Here is an 18,323-nt window from a genome sequence, read left to right on the forward strand (position 1 = left end):
CAGAATGAAGAGCACACACCAAAATGTTGCAGAAAATGCCTTTTGTATTCAAAAGTCCTCCAAACCAGACAGGTGGGTAGTAATAGACTTGAGGTCAAAATTACAATTGAATCAGGATTTCACATTTCAGAAAGTAATCATAAAAATGTAAAATGAAAACACAAACATGGCTTACTTTTCTCTGAACCCCACAGCATAAATCTGCTTGGGTTCATATTCTCTGTGAATTAGTACCAGTGTGTGTGTGTGTGGGGGGGGTCTACACCTCAACTTCCTCTCTGAAAAATACAAAAAGTAACACTATGAGCCCAACTGAAATCAAACTGAAACTGTAGAGTACTGTTGTGATTAGAGGGCTCCTTGGTTGGCACATGGAGACAAGTGTAATTCTCAGGAAGGCACTTGTCATGGGGTCCAGTCATACTGTTGTGATTAGAGGGCTCCTTGGTTGGCACATGGAGACAAGTGTAATTCTCAGGAAGGCACTTGACATGGGGTCCAGTCATGCGTATTCTCCATGTCATGTCAGTAACATCTGTAAGGTCCTTGTTTGTGTAAAGAGTGACACTGGCAAGGGAAGTGCAAGTTTTGTATTCAATCCAACATCATCACCAGTCCCAAAGAAAAACCACAAACCACCACATTCCAGGGGCGTATTCATTATGGAAACCGTTTAAGAGCCAAATGTAAGCAAATAGAGAAAAACAAGTTTCTATTGGACAAATTCAGGTAGGTCACCCCCATTTTCTTCCGTTTAAGAAACGTTTTGCAACAGAATCTGCATAATGAATACGCCCCATGTCTTTCAACAGGTAATGTACCACAGCTTGATGTTCAAGCTATTTGTTATGTTTAGTCTTATTTGAACAGGATGCTCAGGTTTAAGCTAATTCCAGTGAACAGTGCAGGTTTACTGACTGGCATATGGGGTTTATTTGACACTGAACCGAAAAAAATAACTTTTGCAGGGAGTTCCCTGGGGGGGGCAAATGTTCCTTGAGCCCAGCAGAATCCACAGAAAGCAGACCCTCCCTGTTCAGCAGAAGGAGGAGTCCTCCAATCAATCCATCTCTTCTGCCCAGAAGACGTGAAAAAGTACAACTCAACAGTAATCAAACCCCACATAACATTATCATAGCAAAACAAAGCAACAGTGTCTCTCTTAGGTTTCACAATAAGACATTCCCATCGAGGCACGTTTCCAGAGAAGTGTCAAATACAAAGCTGTTTGATATTGAACTAAAAACTTAAACATTCAAGTACTTTGTCATGTAAACACTTTTTAGGCTATATCAATATCGAATGTTGTCATCCTCGATGGTGTGTGCGATAATACAACAGTGGGCAGCTTTCTATATTGACCGCCGCCTAATCAACAAAAAAAAAAGAGACCGTATCATTTTGTTAACAAGTTATCAAAATAGGGCTTGTTTGATGGTTTTCACATAGATGAAACACTCACAGCTGCACGAAACATGTTTTCTTAGAGAAGCACGCAAGAACAACAGCGATCTCCACCGCTGGGTAAAGAAGAATAGTTCATCTGTCTCACGATTTCTGCGAACAGTTCGTCGACCAAGCCTTTATTTTTTGCAGAAGTTTCCATAAACGGGCAATTCCACTCCTGAGCCAGCGCCTTGCCTTCCCCGGAAGAGACCTCCCTCTCGCCTTCCAAGTCCACCTTGTTTCCAACCAATACCATTGGCACTCTTTCGTATCTTTTCACTCGGATGATTTGATCCCTCAATGCCTTGATGTCTTGGAAGCTCTGCTGGTTGACCAGACTGTAGACCAAAATAAATCCCTGCCCGTTTTTGATGTACAGGTCTCGCATGGAGGCGAACTGTTCGGTCCCGGCCGTGTCCAGTATCTCCAGAACAGAGGGCGACGAGTCCACCTCGATCTCCTTTCTGTAGAAATCCTCTATTGTGGGGTCGTATTTCTCAATGAAGGATCCCGTCACAAACTGGACCGTCAATGCTGATTTACCCACGCCGCCCGAGCCCAACACAACCACTTTATACTCCCTCATGGCTCCAGAAAGCAGACAGCCTTTCTCTACGAATCCTCTTCCCACCCGCGGTCCGCCCCGATGTTTTTAGACCGCAGACACCTTTCACGGGTGGGACTTGTCAAATCCCTCGGCGGAAAAGCTTTCGAGGAACGTCTCCAAAAGTCTTGCTAAGAAGCCGAAGACTGTGGCCGTTCCCGAACATTAGTAATATAACGTGGAGCACATTTTCGGTTATTTGTACTGTGCCATGGTGTCGGAACGCGTGAACAAGTCTTTCTCTGCCTGTCGTTTCCTGCCCACTGTTTCTCGGCGCAAGGCAACTAACGTCACGAGCCAAGGCTTACTTCCGTTTTCGTAAAGGGGCAGTCGCCCAAAACGTTACTCAATATAAATATTAGTCACTCACTCTTGTGTCAGTCAGGTGACCCGTGCTCTTTGTAACAAATTACTGTTACAAGACGCCTTGAAGTGTGTTGTCCAGGGCATGTCCCCACAATACTTATCTTATATGATGAGGTTGATATCAGGAGGCTTATCATTTATCTATTAATATTCAACTGAATGTTGCCCATTGAAAGCGGGTGACAAACTTGTGTTTTGGTGCTTTCAAGACAAGTGGTGCCGCATTCAAAACAATAAGGAACTTGGAAATCTCAGACTTCTGACTTCAGTGCATTAAAAAAATGGAAACTCTGGGGGCTACGACAGGGGAAAAATCGATTTGAAGGATTTTTGGGAACATGAGGTAATCATGAGGTGACTACTGGTTGAGAGAATGCCAAGATTGTGCAAAGCTGTCATCGAGGCAAAGGGTGGTTACTTTGAAGAATCTCAAATATAAAATATATTTTGATTTGTTTAACACCTTTTGGTTACTACATGATTCCCAATGTGTTATTTCATAGTTTTGATGTCTTCACTATTATTCTACAATGTAAAAAAAAAAAAATGTTAAAAATAAATAAAGAACAACCCTTGAATGAGTGGGTGTGTCCAAACTTTTGACTGGTTCTGTAGGTATGTTTATTATAGACATATTCTTTATGAAATATATGACTGAATGAAATATGCCATTTTCTCAAGGCATCCATTACTTTTAACAAACATCACCATAAAGTAGGGCTTTACTCTTTCGCCAGACCCACTGGCTCCAGGTCATCTATAAGTCTTTGCGTGCAACTCTGTGTTGTTGTTTGTGTCGCACTGCTTTGCTTTATCTTGACCAGGCCACAGTTGTAAATGAGAACTTGTTCTCAACTAGCCTACCTGGTTAAATAAAGGTGAAATAATGGAAGCAATGGAACAGAAAACGATCATGTCCCCCAAAAGGTGTCTTGTCATCATTGAAGCTCTCTGACACAGGAAGTGTAAGTCATCTGTGTAGAATCCAGAGAGACAGGTTCCCAATGCCCCGGGGAACCTACTGATAGTGACATCACCATCCCCTGGTTCGAGACGGAATCTGTGTCCTAATCCTCTCTGGTATGAGAGTAGACTCTACATACACTCAAGGCTAACTGCCTTGGGTCATAGTTCCTTCAACTATTTCACTTCAAAATAGTGAACAGTCCTGACATTTTCCCACTATTTTTAAGTTTTACTATTGAAAAGTAATATCCCAAGAAAAAAATACAGTAAAGTACACACAAATGTTTATTTAGACAAATCTACAAACTTAAAAAAGTAGGGCATTCAATGAGTTGGTCTGATGGGAATCCATCCAAAACAGGGAAGCCATGCCCCTCCTCCACTTGTGCAATGTCATGACATACCTGGACCAGCTATTGAGATGTGCCTTTTGTTAAGTAAATCAGGTGTTAAATGAGGTGAAAAGAACACTGGAGTGCTACTTTATTGTTTAAATATTACATTTGAATCATTTAGCAGACACTCTGATCCAGAGCAATATACTGGATTAATTAGGGTTAAGTGCTTTGCTCAAGGGCACATTGACAGGTTTTTCACCTAGTTGGAGGTTTAATTGTCAGTCAAAGCTGGTTCCTGCCCAATGTAGGCTCTACATAAGTCTTCCACACACTCTTGAGTGCATTTCAGCAGGATTTGAAATCAATAATTGTTTTTATTTAACCAGGCAAGTCAGTTAAGTACAATTACAATGACAGACAATGCTGGGCCAATTGTGCGCCGCCCTATGGGACTCCCAATCACAACTAGTTGTGATTCAGCCTGGAATTGAACCAGGGTCTGTAAGTGACACCTCTAGCACTTAGATGCAGTGCACTCGGGGAGCCCTTAATTCAGAACTGTTGTTGAGATCATAATTAGTGTTTCTTTGTAGTCGTAGTTCTCATGATGAACCAGACAGTACAGTATGATAACATAAAACAGTGCTAGTCACCAACCATGTTCCACGACTTGGCAGCCACAAGCCGCATGTTTGCTCCAGCACAGCATGAGCACAACTAATCTACAAGACTTTTGATTAGCTGAGTAGACATCCCATTGCAGAATACTTGTTAGATATTACTGCATGGTCGGAACTAGAAGCACGAGCATTTCACTACGCTCGCATTAACATCTGCTAATCATGTGTATGTGACCAATAACATTTGATTTTATTTGATAAATGGGTGTCCAATTTCACTGGTGTTATTTGGGTGAAGACAATTATTTGTCCACTAGATGGCAATAAGACTGAAGTTTGAAGCAGAATCTGTCTGTTTTCATGTGATGTCAGAGTGCCTCATTATTTTTTGGAACATGTTCTGATGTGTTTTGGATGCTCTTTAAAGTAATGTTTCAAAGACTAAAGTTAACAGACAAACACGGAGACCATAGATGAGTTGCGTGAGCAAATCAGTTTTAGTTTTATTCATTTTTTTTTATAATTCATAACAGCAAGAGTCATTTCTGGCAACAATAAATTGTGCATAAAACAAATCTGAAAGCAGAGTAGTACATTATTCTGTAGCAACTATAAGCAAAGAAAATGTAAGTGATCACTTACACATAATAAGCAGTCAAGCCTGTGTGCCCCCAGCAGGGAAGAGAGACCTTGGTTTAATAAGCCGAGAGACAGTGAAATCTGTCCGAGCAGCACTGGTTAGTTTGGTTCAATAGCACTTATACAGCGACCTCGAGTCAGAAATAAGTTGACCTTGACTGAAGACGGTTACATTCATTTGAAAGAGTATTTACCTATTCATTTAGTATGGCGGTGAGCCTTCGCCTGCTGAGTGCACAGTTACCTGGTAGCATTAGCTGTATCTGTCCTGTGAGTCCATGTTGACATGACTAATATTACTGTGATAAGACAATATTTCTTGGGTGGTTTGGCATTTACATTACATCTTATTCTTGAGATCTCATGGAGTTTCTTGGTAAAATGTTATATCACAAGTGATTGATGACTTGTCTGCAGTCTCTTTTCCCCAAATGTCGATGTTATTTAGTAAATTAAAAATATGAATTTTCCTTATCTACCTATATATATATTGTTTACATTTGTGTTCTTTTACATGCAGTCAAATCAACTAAAATATAATATGGTTTCTAATATCATTTATTGTAGTTATTGTACCAGAGGTCCAAGTATGAAGGGCCTGGTCCAACATTTGAAATATAGACAATATAGGATGTTTGTTTTATGTAAAAAATAAAAATAAAAATACAAGGGGAGTGAACATGGGGGGGGGCATGCTCCCCTTGAGAATTCCCTGGCAAACTACAAGCCACTGACAAAAGAAGTCAAAAAGCACATAGCTTTTTCTGAGTGCATTGGCTGAGAAACTGGTGCGATTTTCTTTTCATTTTGCAAGCAAATTTGTTTAGCTGGTCTTTCAGTTTAGATGTTTTAAATTAACCTAACAAAATTCCTTATAATTATAGAATTTTTTATTCAAAATAATATCTCAATATGATACATGTTTTTTCTCTGTTCATTGACTATATACAGAAGTGCAAAAAGTCAACCTTCGTCCCTTAGTTTAAAGATCGTTCATCTGCAGCATTACAGACCTTCCTGATTCGGGAAAGTCTACTACTTCACCTCTCATCTCACTATTTACCCAACTCCAGAGACCCATCAATCTCACCGTTCATTTTGGCCTGATATTCAGGGCAATCTTAAGAAATATTAAAACAATATTTTTTTTTGAAATGGATAAAGTAGAAAATAACTTGTTTTCTCCTTCCCTAAACATGGACAATCTACATTTCGACACAATATATTTTCAAACAAGACCTCAAAGAAAAAAGAGCTAGTTGAAACATTCGTTTTCAGCCAGAGTTGATGCCTTGGCAACCTACCAACTGATCAAATCAATGTCATTCCTTGTATCAATATCAAAAGGTCTTTGATCAACAAAAGTAATTGATAATGAACCTCTTCAATCTAAAGAGACATCCAGCTACATGAATGATCTGAATACTTTATCTGACTCCACACATTATTATTAATCATGAATATGGTTTAAAAAAGTTATGGATGTAATACCACCTCAGTCTACAACGGCTATTTAACAATATTGTCAAGTAGAATATAATAAGGCAAAAACCTACAAACTAAATATTCAAATATATTCAAATCCTTAAGTAATACATAACACATGAGTTCAATGAAATTTAAGAGAGTAAATTGTTACTTGAGAAAAAAAAAGAAAAAAAATTCTAAAACACATGCAGTATGTGTACGGACTATAAAATATCATTGGTGTTCATTGCCTGTATGGGGATTGAAAGTACATGTGATTGGGTTGGGACCCAGTCCAGTAATCTAAGGCTTCAATAGATACAATTGAATAGGTATTAGGTACATTACAATCAGTAAAGAGATTTTACACCTCAGCCAAAACAGAAAAAACAACAAATGAAATCACAGAACATAATGGCATGTGAAAACAAGGGTTCTGAAATTCATTCTCTGCTCCCCCAATTCTGTGTTGAACCTTCCTGAATTTGGTCATATACTTCGGTAACACTTCGTGCATGAGCAGAACTGTGCTTTGGTATCCAGAACCGGATTAAATCAGGTCCAAAAAGGGAAAGATTTTCGTTATTTTTTGATTAATATCAAATCAATGATTTTGTTGTATTACCTCAATTAAAGTTAAATTAGCCTATAGAGGGGTAATGGGGTAGGGGAAGCACAAAAACACTCAACCAAGTGCCAAATCTTCTTATGACCTAATTTAAGTCTGACTTTCTTACTTTAACAACACATGGTTTTACGGTGCTTCTTTGCAGACACAGTTTTAGAATCTCTCCACCTTTAAGGCTGAGAACAAGGAATTAACACCTGATGGAGAGCTAGTACGTCCAACATCACTTCAACAGGCTTTAGAGTCTACGGACTTACACCTCCTCAGTCACCATGAGCTCAGCCCGTCTGATAAACACCACAATAAAGCACAAAAAGAAAGGCGAAACAAAAACAGATCGATAAAAAGAGAAAAGGCACCTCTGTTTTTAGATGTAGGAGACTGACGACTTAAAAGGCTGGAGACAACCCCAACAACAAAGCAAATGGTACAATGTTTAAAAAACAATTATAAACTGGGTGGTTCGAGCCCTGAATACTGATTGGTTGACAGCCGTGGTATATCAGACCGTATACCACGGGTATGACAAAACATTTATTATTTTTACTGCTCTAATTACGTTGGTAACCAGTTTATAATAGCAATAAGGCACCTCGGGAGATTGTGGTATATGGCCAATATACCACGGCTATGGTCTGTATCCAGGCACTCCGCGCTTCGTCGTGCTTAAGAACAGCCCTTAGCCGTGGTATATTGGCCATATACCACACCCCCTCGGGCCTTATTACTTAAATAGACAATGAAGAAATTATGTAAAAATCTAAACTTGAGCCATACAAAACACATATCTTAGGTAAACAGAATAACACTGCTGAACTAACACTCTGGCTTGGGATGTATGGCCTCTATGGTGCTTAAAGCTGTGCTTTCAAAAGGTACACAGGTGTGTTTCTTACCCAGAACATTCATATGTCTCTGACCCTCATTTTAGTATCTAGTTTAACTAGAAGCCTTATTAAAAACAGAAAACTGTACATGCTCTGACGTTTCGCCCTTTTAAAATGTATTGTGCCTTTCTGATTTAAATTTAAATTTAAGGGGCACGTTTGCAAATGTTTTAAGTCGATTACTTTAAAAACAGAACAAAGCGAATAAAAAATGGTGTCTTGGTCTACCAACGTACCAACACTGTATTATGCAGGGTAGATGCAACAACACCTCGGTCTCAACCTCAGGTGTGTGCAAAAAATATATAAAAAATAATTTGAGTGCCATGGTTTTGTGTTTGAACAAACAGGTGTACTGTTAATGTACTCAGTGTCTGTCTGTCAGCAGAGATGGACAGACAGACAGACACTCCTCTTCTCAGCTGGACATTGACTTGGAGGACGAGGGTGTGTGTGTGTGTGTGTGTGTGTGTCTGTGTGTGTGTGTCATGGCATCGACCGAGCACACCGATGTTTGCATGCGTAACAAGACCAGCATTCCAGAGTGGCTGAGAGATGATGACCGATGGTCCTCCAGTCCATTGCTTGACATTCTGAACACTATTTACATAAAGGCTGAACTCTTTAGGCTTGGACGGTGCCATCAACCAAACATTTGATCTGTAAAACAAGAGACGAGGAATTACATTAAAAAATACATTATTTTCAAATGAAGCTATAGCCTTCCAATATCTTATTGTTGTTCTCTGAAAGGTTGCTTAAAGCTGCAATCTGCAGTTCAAACAATAACAAAGTGGAGACCCCACCACTGTTTTGTCAAAAATCTGAGGGATGAGGCTGGAGAAATGTAACCACTCTCAAATTCATAGACATAGCTCAATGGGTATATATCATTCATTGAAATCTCAACGCGCACACTGCATTCAGAAAATACACTGCATTCGGAAAATACACTGCATTCCGAAAATACACTGCATTCCGAAAATACACTGTATTCGGAAAATACACTGCATTCGGAAAATACACTGCATTCGGAAAATATTAAGACACCTTCCCTTTTTCTGTTGCAGACTTATTCTAAAATAGATTAAATCAATAGAAAATGTAATTAATCTACACACAATACCCCACAATGACAAAGCAAAAACAGGTTTTTAGAATTTGTACAAATGTATTAAAAATAAAACAGAAATACCTATTTTTTTGTAATTTTTTCATTATTTTTTTAAACCCATCCACCAAGTATCATTTTTTTTATATCAATTTAAAAAAAAACTTTTCTGCTACATATACATATATTGTACATATACATTTTACGTACACATTTTGCATACTGTCACGCCCTGGCCATAGAGAGGCTTTTTATTCTCTATTTTGGTTAGGCCAGGGTGTGACTAGGGTGGGCATTCTATGTTCTTTTTTCTACGTTTTTGTATTTCTTCGTTTTTGGCCGGGTATGGTTCTCAATCAGCGACAGCTGTCTGTTGTTGGCTCTGATTGAGAATCATACTTAGGTAGCCTTTTCCCACCTGTGTTTTGTGGGTAATTATTTTTCCGTGTGTGTTTGTGTGCACCTAGGTTGCGTCACGTTCTTTGCTGTTTACCTGTTTGTTTTTTGGTTGTTTCGGTTTCACTTTCATTAAAAGATGTGGAACTACATGCACGCTGCGCCTTGGTTGATTTATGACAGGGAGTTTGAGGATAGCGAGCGTGACACATACACATTTTACATACATGGTACTTTTATATAAATCAATCACATAACAATAATACATTACCAAACATAAACTATTTAATCCCGCCCCTCAGCTACTCTCAGCCCATCCCACCTATCACCATAGACCTCAGCTCTTTAATCCCACCCCTCAGCTACTCTCAGCCCATCCCACCTATCACCATAGACCTCAGCTCTTTAATCCCGCCCCTCAGCTACTCTCAGCCCATCCCACCTATCACCATAGACCTCAGCTCTTTAATCCCACCCCTCAGCTACTCTCAGCCCATCCCACCTATCACCATAGACCTCAGCTCTTTAATCCCGCCCCTCAGCTACTCTCAGCCCATCCCACCTATCACCATAGACCTCAGCTCTTTAATCCCGCCCCTCAGCTACTCTCAGCCCATCCCACCTATCACCATAGACCTCAGCTCTTTAATCCCGCCCCTCAGCTACTCTCAGCCCATCCCACCTATCACCATAGACCTCAGCTCTTTAATCCCGCCCCTCAGCTACTCTCAGCCCATCCCACCTATCATCATAGACCTCAGCTCTTTAATCCCGCCCCTCAGCTACTCTCAGCCCATCCCACCTATCATCATAGACCTCAGCTCTTTAATCCCGCTCCTCAGCTACTCTCAGCCCATCCCACCTATCACCATAGACCTCAGCTCTTTAATCCCGCCCCTCAGCTACTCTCAGCCCATCCCACCTATCACCATAGACCTCAGCTCTTTAATCCCGCCCCTCAGCTACTCTCAGCCCATCCCACCTATCACCATATACCTCAGCTCGTTAATCCTGCCCCTCAGCTACTCTCAGTCCATCCCACCTATCACCATAGACCTCAGCTCTTTAATCCCACCCCTCAGCTACTCTCAGCCCATCCCACCTATCACCATAGACCTCAGCTCTTTAATCCCGCCCCTCAGCTACTCTCAGCCCATCCCACCTATCACCATAGACCTCAGCTCTTTAATCCCGCCCCTCAGCTACTCTCAGCCCATCCCACCTATCACCATAGACCTCAGCTCTTTAATCCCGCCCCTCAGCTACTCTCAGCCCATCCCACCTATCACCATAGACCTCAGCTCTTTAATCCCGCCCCTCAGCTACTCTCAGCCCATCCCACCTATCACCATAGACCTCAGCTCTTTAATCCCGCCCCTCAGCTACTCTCAGCCCATCCCACCTATCACCATAGACCACCCTCGTTTGGTTTCCATGTGCCATATATATTAAACTGTGTTATGCTGTTTTACATACATTTTGAACCTTTCTAATCGTAAAGTATCAAATCACATTTTACTTGTCACATGCGTCAAATACAACCTTACAGAGAAATGCTTACTTACAAGCCCTTAACCAAAAATGCAGTTAAGATAAATATGTGTTAAATATAACGAATAATTAAAAAGCAGCAGTAAAATAACAGTAGCGAGGCTATATTCAGAGGTTACTGGTACAGAGTCAATGTGCGGGGGCACAAGTTAGTCGAGATAAATATAGGTAGAGTTAAAGTTACTATGCAGAGATAATAAACAGAGTAGCAGCAGCGTAGAAGGGGGTGGGGGCAATGCAAATAGTCTGGGTAGCAATTTGATTAGCTGTTCAGGAGTCTTATGGCTTGGGGGAAGAAGCTGATAAGGAGCCTTTTGGACCTAGACTTGGTGCTCCGGTGCCGTGCGGCAGCAGAGAGAACAGTCTATGACTAGGGTGGATGGAGTCTATTACATTTTTGGGCCTTCCTCTGACACCGCCTGGTATAGAGGTCTTGGATGGCAGGAAGCTTTTTGAGATGTGAATACCAAGTATGTCTACTTCTCCATCCGCCCATTTTATTGGTAAACTACAAGGTGTCTTTTAACGATCCAATACATAATATGGTACACTTGTCATAATTAGGTTTTAGTCCAGAGAGGCTAGAAAAGTGATCAAGATCTTCAATGAGACTGTGCAGGGATCCAGATTGCGGACTTAAGAAAAAACTTGAGTCATCGGCATACATAGGGATCCAGATCACGGACTTAAGAAAAAACTTGAGTCATCGGCATACATTGACACTTTTGTTTTTTCCCCCTGGATTTCTAACACCTTGATGTTCTTGTTGGATCTCATTTTAACATCTAGCCTTTCAATGGCCATAATAAATAGATATGAAGACAACGGACATCCTTGTTTTACTCCTCTTAAAAGCTCAATACTTTCTGAGAAGTATCCATTATTTACTATTTTACATCTGGGGTTGCTGTACATAACTTTAACCCATTGTATAAAATATTCCCCAAAATTAAAGTAATCCAGGCATTTATATATGCTGTTACTTCCTCTATTTCCATTACCATCTACCTGCTCTGTTACTTCCTCAAACATCTGTTACTTCCTCTATTTCCATTACCATCTACCTGCTCTGTTACTTCCTCTATTTCCATTACCATCTACCTGCTCTGTTACTTCCTCTATTCCCATTACCATCTCCCTGCTCTGTTACTTCCTCTATTTCCATTACCATCTACCTGCTCTGTTACTTCCTCTATTTCGTACTTTATCAAACACCTTTTAAAAATCCGTTTTGAAAACCAGACCTGGTATCTTAGATGTTTCATAACGTTCAATTGTTTCAAGTAATTGTCGTATATTATCTCCATGTAAATAATCTGTCTGATCAGGATAAACTTTTTTATTCTATGTACTATGCATTTTGCCAGGATTTTCGCATCACAACATTGAAGTGTAACAGGCCTCCAGTTTTTTTAAATGGACTGAAACTTCATACTTACCACCTGGTTCTTGTTAATGAAATAGTAGACTTTCAGGCACTTGTTGAGTACCTGAAAGTCTACCATTTTAAATAGCAGTTATTAAAACATGTTAATAATGGATATTTGAGTACATCAAAAAAGGTCTGATATAACTCTACTGGTATACCATCAAGCCCTAGTGTTTTTCCAGACTGAAAAAAGGTTCCTCTCCTGTAAGTTGGCCTTCACTTTCTGAACATTTGTTCATTTTACATTATTGTTATTATTATTATTATTAGGAAATAAATCCTTACATATAACATCATTCAGTGGAAATGGCAGAGACTGAAAAGAAAACTTACGCTTAAAATATTTTGATTCCCCTTTCAAATATAATTTGGTGAATCATGGATGACTCCATCATTTGCAATGAGTTTCTATAAATTAATGTTGAAAATTCAAGAAAAATATTGTGCATTTTTCACAATTTTATATCCAATTCGCTTTATTTTTGTAATACATTACACTTGATCATTCTTGAATAAGTACCTTCAATTCTTTTTGTTTTTCCTTTAACCTATTTTGTGCCTCTAGAGCACAGTTTCCATTACCATCTACCTGCTCTGTTACTTCCTCTATTTCCATTACCATCTCCCTGCTCTGTTACTTCCTCTATTTCCATTACCATCTCCCTGCTCTGTTACTTCCTCTATTTCCATTACCATCTCCCTGCTCTGTTACTTCCTCTATTTCCATTACCATCTCCCTGCTCTGTTACTTCCTCTATTTCCATTACCATCTCCCTGCTCTGTTACTACTTCCTCTATTTCCATTACATCTACCTGCTCTGTTACTTCCTCTATTTCCATTACCATCTACCTGCTCTGTTACTTCCTCTATTTCCATTACCATCTACCTGCTCTGTTACTTCCTCTATTTCCATTTCCATCTACCTGCTCTGTTACTTCCTCTATTTCCATTTCCATCTCCCTGCTCTGTTACTTCCTCTATTTCCATTACCATCTACCTGCTCTGTTACTTCCTCTATTTCCATTTCCATCTACCTTCTCTGTTACTTCCTCTATTTCCATTACCATCTCCCTGCTCTGTTACTTCCTCTATTTCCATTACCATCTCCCTGCTCTGTTACTTCCTCTATTTCCATTACCATCTCCCTGCTCTGTTACTTCCTCTATTTCCATTACCATCTCCCTGCTCTGTTACTTCCTCTATTTCCATTACCATCTCCCTGCTCTGTTACTTCCTCTATTTCCATTACCATCTCCCTGCTCTGTTACTTCCTCTATTTCCATTACCATCTCCCTGCTCTGTTACTTCCTCTATTTCCATTACCATCTACCTGCTCTGTTACTTCCTCTATTTCCATTACCATCTACCTGCTCTGTTACTTCCTCTATTCCCATTACCATCTCCCTGCTCTGTTACTTCCTCTATTTCCATTACCATCTACCTGCTCTGTTACTTCCTCTATTTCCATTACCATCTACCTGCTCTGTTACTTCCTCTATTTCCATTACCATCTCCCTGCTCTGTTACTTCCTCTATTTCCATTACCATCTCCCTGCTCTGTTACTTCCTCTATTTCCATTACCATCTCCCTGCTCTGTTACTTCCTCTATTTCCATTACCATCTCCCTGCTCTGTTACTTCCTCTATTTCCATTACCATCTACCTGCTCTGTTACTTCCTCTATTTCCATTACCATCTACCTGCTCTGTTACTTCCTCTATTCCCATTACCATCTCCCTGCTCTGTTACTTCCTCTATTTCCATTACCATCTCCCTGCTCTGTTACTTCCTCTATTTCCATTACCATCTCCCTGCTCTGTTACTTCCTCTATTTCCATTACCATCTACCTGCTCTGTTACTTCCTCTATTTCCATTACCATCTCCCTGCTCTGTTACTTCCTCTATTTCCATTAACCATCTACCTGCTCTGTTACTTCCTCTATTGCCATTACCATCTACCTGCTCTGTTACTTCCTCTATTTCAATTACCATCTCCCTTCTCTGTTACTTCCTCTATTTCCATTACCATCTACCTGCTCTGTTACTCCTCTATTTCCATTACCATCTACCTGCTCTGTTACTTCCTCTATTTCCATTACCATCTCCCTGCTCTGTTACTTCCTTCCTCTTTTCCATTACCATCTCCCTGCTCTGTTACTTCCTCTATTTCCATTACCATCTACCTGCTCTGTTACTTCCTCTATTTCCATTACCATCTACCTGCTCTGTTACTTCCTCTATTCCCATTACCATCTCCCTGCTCTGTTACTTCCTCTATTTCCATTACCATCTCCCTGCTCTGTTACTTCCTCTATTTCCATTACCATCTCCCTGCTCTGTTACTTCCTCTATTTCCATTACCATCTCCCTGCTCTGTTACTTCCTCTATTTCCATTACCATCTACCTGCTCTGTTACTTCCTCTATTTCCATTACCATCTCCCTGCTCTGTTACTTCCTCTATTTCCATTACCATCTACCTGCTCTGTTACTTCCTCTATTTCCACTACCATCTCCCTGCTCTGTTACTTCCTCTATTTCCTTTATCAGTCTAATCTCTTTTGACCTAAACTGCTTTTGTTTAAATGATGAGTATTGTATTGAATGGCCTTTGGAAGTACATCTAAAAGTGTCCCATACAATAAGGGGATCTAATGTACCTACAGTGAGGGAGAAAGTATTTGATCCCCTGCTGATTTTGTACATTTTCCCACTGACAAAGAAATTATCAGTCTATAATGGTCGAGAGTTCTGAATCTGATTGATTGATTGCTTCTGTGGACAGGTGTCTTTTATACAGGTAACGAGCTGAGATTAGGAGCACATTCTTAAAGGGAGTGCTCCTAATCTCAGTTTGTTACCTGTATAAAAGACACCTGGGAGCCAGAAATCTTTCTGATTGAGAGGGGGGTCAAATACTTATTTCACTCATTAAAATGCAAATCAATTTATAACATTTTTGACATGCGTTTTTCAGGATTTTTTTGTTGTTGTTCTGTCTCTCACTGTTCAAATAAACCTACCATTAAAATTATAGACTGATCATTTCTTTGTCAGTGGGCAAATGTACAAAATCAGCAGGGGATCAAATACTTTTTTCCCCTCACTGTTGTGCAGAAAAAAGCCAATTATTAAATATTTTGTCTTTGTTAAGAATAATTTGCAAGAATGAGACCAGGAAGTAATAAAGACGGATAGCTAATATCTTATTTACATAAGTATTCAGGCCCTCTGCTATGAGACTTGAAATTGCATCCTGCTCAGGTCCATCCTGTTTCCATTGATCATCCTTGAGATGTTTCTACAACTTGATTGGAGTTCACCTGTGGTAAATTCAATTGATCGGACATGACTTGGAAAGGCACACACCTGTCTATATAAGATCCCACAGTGGACAGTGCATGTCAGAGCAAAAACCAAGTCATGAGGTCGAAGGAATTGTCTGTAGAGCTCCGAGACAGGATTGTGTCGAGGCACAGATCTAGGGAAGGATACCAAAACATTTCTACAGCATTGAAGGTTCCCAAGAACACAGTGGTCTCCATCATTCTTAAATGGAAGAAGTTTAGAACCACCAAGACTCTTCCTAGAGCTGTCAGCTCGGCCAAACTGAGCAATAGGGGGAGAAGGGCCTTGGTCAGGGAGGTGACTAAGAATCCGATGGTAACTCTAACAAAGCTACATAGTTCCTCTGTGGAGATGGGAGAACCTTCCAGAAGGACAACCATCTCTGCAGCGCTCCACCAATCAGGCCTTTATGGTAGAGAGCCAGACGGATGCCACTCCTCAGTAAAAGGCACACGCAGCCCGCTTGGAGTTTGCCAAAAGGCACCTAAAACTCTCAGATGATGAGTAACACGATTCTCTAGTCTGATGAAGCCAATATTGAACTCTTTGGCCTGAATGCCAATCGTCACATCTGGAGGAAATCTGGCACCATCCCTACGGTGAAGCATGGTGGTGGCAGCATTATGCTTTGGGGATGCTTTTCAACAGCAAGGATTGGGAGACTAGTCAGGATCGAGGGAAAGATGAACAGAGCAAAGTACAGATCCTTGATGAAAACCTGCTCCAGAGCGCTCAAGACCTCAATGTGGTGAAGGTTCACCTTCCAACAGGACAATGACACAAAGTACACAGCCAAGACAACGCAGGAGTGGCTTCGGGACAAGTCACTGAATGTCTATGAGTGGCCCAGCTAGAGCCCGGACTTGAACCCAATCTAACATCTCTGGAGAGACCTGAAAATAGCTGTGCAGCAACGCTCCCAATCCAACCCGACAGCTTGAGAGGATCTGCAGAGAAGAATGGGAGAAACCCCCCAAATACAGGTGTGCCAAGCTTGCAGTGTCAAACCCAAGAAGACTTAATGCTGTAATCGCTGCCAAAGGTGCTTCAACAAAGTACTGAGTAAAAGGTCTGAATACTTATGTAAATGTAATATTAAAGTTAAAAAAAAAAACATTTTTAAATGTACGTAACAAAATGTGGAAAACGTCAAGGGATTTGAATACTTTCCGAATGCACTGTATGTAGCGATTGCAGATTGCTCCTTTAAATGTATAAGCATGGAGAAAAATGCTGACATAATTTGGCTAAATGCACTCAGATATTCTTGGTGGGGTTGGAGGGTAAACATACTGTAGAGAAACAGAGATGAATAGAAACTCACTGTTCTTGACTACATTTGAGTCAGATACTTGTGGTTACTCAGATGATCGGCAGAAATGATTGGAATCTGAGGATGGAGACAGAGCAGAGAAATCAAAAACACATCCCACATCTTATGCACATCATCGGAACCCCCCCCCCCCACCCCTCAAAAACACATCCCACATCTTATGCACATCATCTGACCCCCCACCCCTCAAAAACACATCCCACATCTTATGCACATCTTATGCACATCATCTGACCCCCCCCCCACCCCTCAAAAACACATCCCACATCTTATGCACATCATCGGACCCTGATCCGCAGTTTTAAGCAAATCTCAGAGTTCATTACCCAAAAGGAGATGAAGATAGCAAGATAAGGCAGAATGTGGTTACAACGTTACCTAGATAAAACCAAACATTTTATAGGCTCACGGTGAGGTGGCTACCCATGCAAACTCAAGTCCTCCAATTTGGTGACCTCCTTTAAAAAAATTATGTTTGGGCACTACAAAAATAACCTGCAGGTAGTTAATGATAAACATGTTTTCTTTGGGGATAATAATGTTGAATCTAATTTCTCTATCTTTTACAGCTTGTTGCACTCTCAGTATAGGTAAACATATATATTTTTTGACTATGTATTCTTTCCCTTGTCCTATGTGACCACATACTGTGTACTTCTACATCTCAACTGTAATGTCTCCTCACTAAAGGGCCTTGGAATGTCAGCAGCAGAAAAATGTGGACTCCTCAGACACTGCAGTAGCATTGACTGCATGCGGCACAGCGATGCCCTATGTAAGCAGCTGCAGAAGAACCAAGTGGCACAGATAGCAACTGCTGTACAAAATACTTTACAAAAAGAAGGAAAACCTCCTCATACATACCAATTGCATGTACTCATTGGTAGTCAACTTTGATAAGGAAGAGTCCTCAAAATGAGAAAGGACAAATATCGAGGTTAAAATGATGTCAGACATTATAACGACAAACAGTAAATGTCTCCCCAGAATGACAAGTTAATAACATTTTTAACTTGTATTTAACAAGTACATTAAAAGTTGACCATTAACATCACACATGTACTGTTCTAACAACCAACACTATAAAGGTCCATCTAATAATGTTAAGAACTGGAAACAACTAGTGTAAGTCAACGATAGAGATAGATAGAGATAGAGAGAGAGGGGGAGAGAGAGAGAGGGGGGAGAGACCA

At 40.4% G+C, this 18,323-nt stretch overlaps 2 protein-coding genes across 3 annotated transcripts in view; both read right to left on the reverse strand.

Moving 5' to 3' along the window:
* Nucleotides 1–24: 24 nt before the first annotated feature.
* Nucleotides 25–2,368, reverse strand: LOC109880223 (ras-related protein Rap-2b-like). The gene has a single exon (XM_020472448.2). It carries the CDS (start codon nucleotides 2,030–2,032, stop codon nucleotides 1,484–1,486), a length of 549 nt encoding a protein of 182 aa, XP_020328037.1. The 5' UTR covers nucleotides 2,033–2,368; the 3' UTR covers nucleotides 25–1,483.
* Nucleotides 2,369–4,814: 2,446 nt separating this feature from the next.
* LOC109880221 (muscleblind-like protein 1) overlaps nucleotides 4,815–18,323 on the reverse strand; it is a gene marked incomplete in the record, with an annotated part of 23,950 nt that continues 10,441 nt past the window's right edge. Inside the window, 3 exon segments of one of the 2 annotated variants that reach the window (XR_004206384.1) lie at nucleotides 4,815–8,621; nucleotides 17,122–17,187; nucleotides 17,995–18,021. Coding sequence is in view for 1 of the 2 variants with exons in the window: in XM_031810445.1 (XP_031666305.1) it covers nucleotides 17,156–17,187 (32 nt within the window). 2 annotated transcript variants of the gene reach the window in all.

Source organism: Oncorhynchus kisutch, linkage group LG30, assembly GCF_002021735.2.
Source record: "Oncorhynchus kisutch isolate 150728-3 linkage group LG30, Okis_V2, whole genome shotgun sequence".
Classification (NCBI taxonomy): domain Eukaryota; kingdom Metazoa; phylum Chordata; class Actinopteri; order Salmoniformes; family Salmonidae; genus Oncorhynchus; species Oncorhynchus kisutch.

What these genes read in the sequence shown, in the direction of transcription:
- LOC109880223 (XM_020472448.2), bottom strand. Translation starts at nt 2,032, where the DNA reads ATGAGGGAGTATAAAGTGGTTGTGTTGGGCTCGGGCGGCGTGGGTAAA.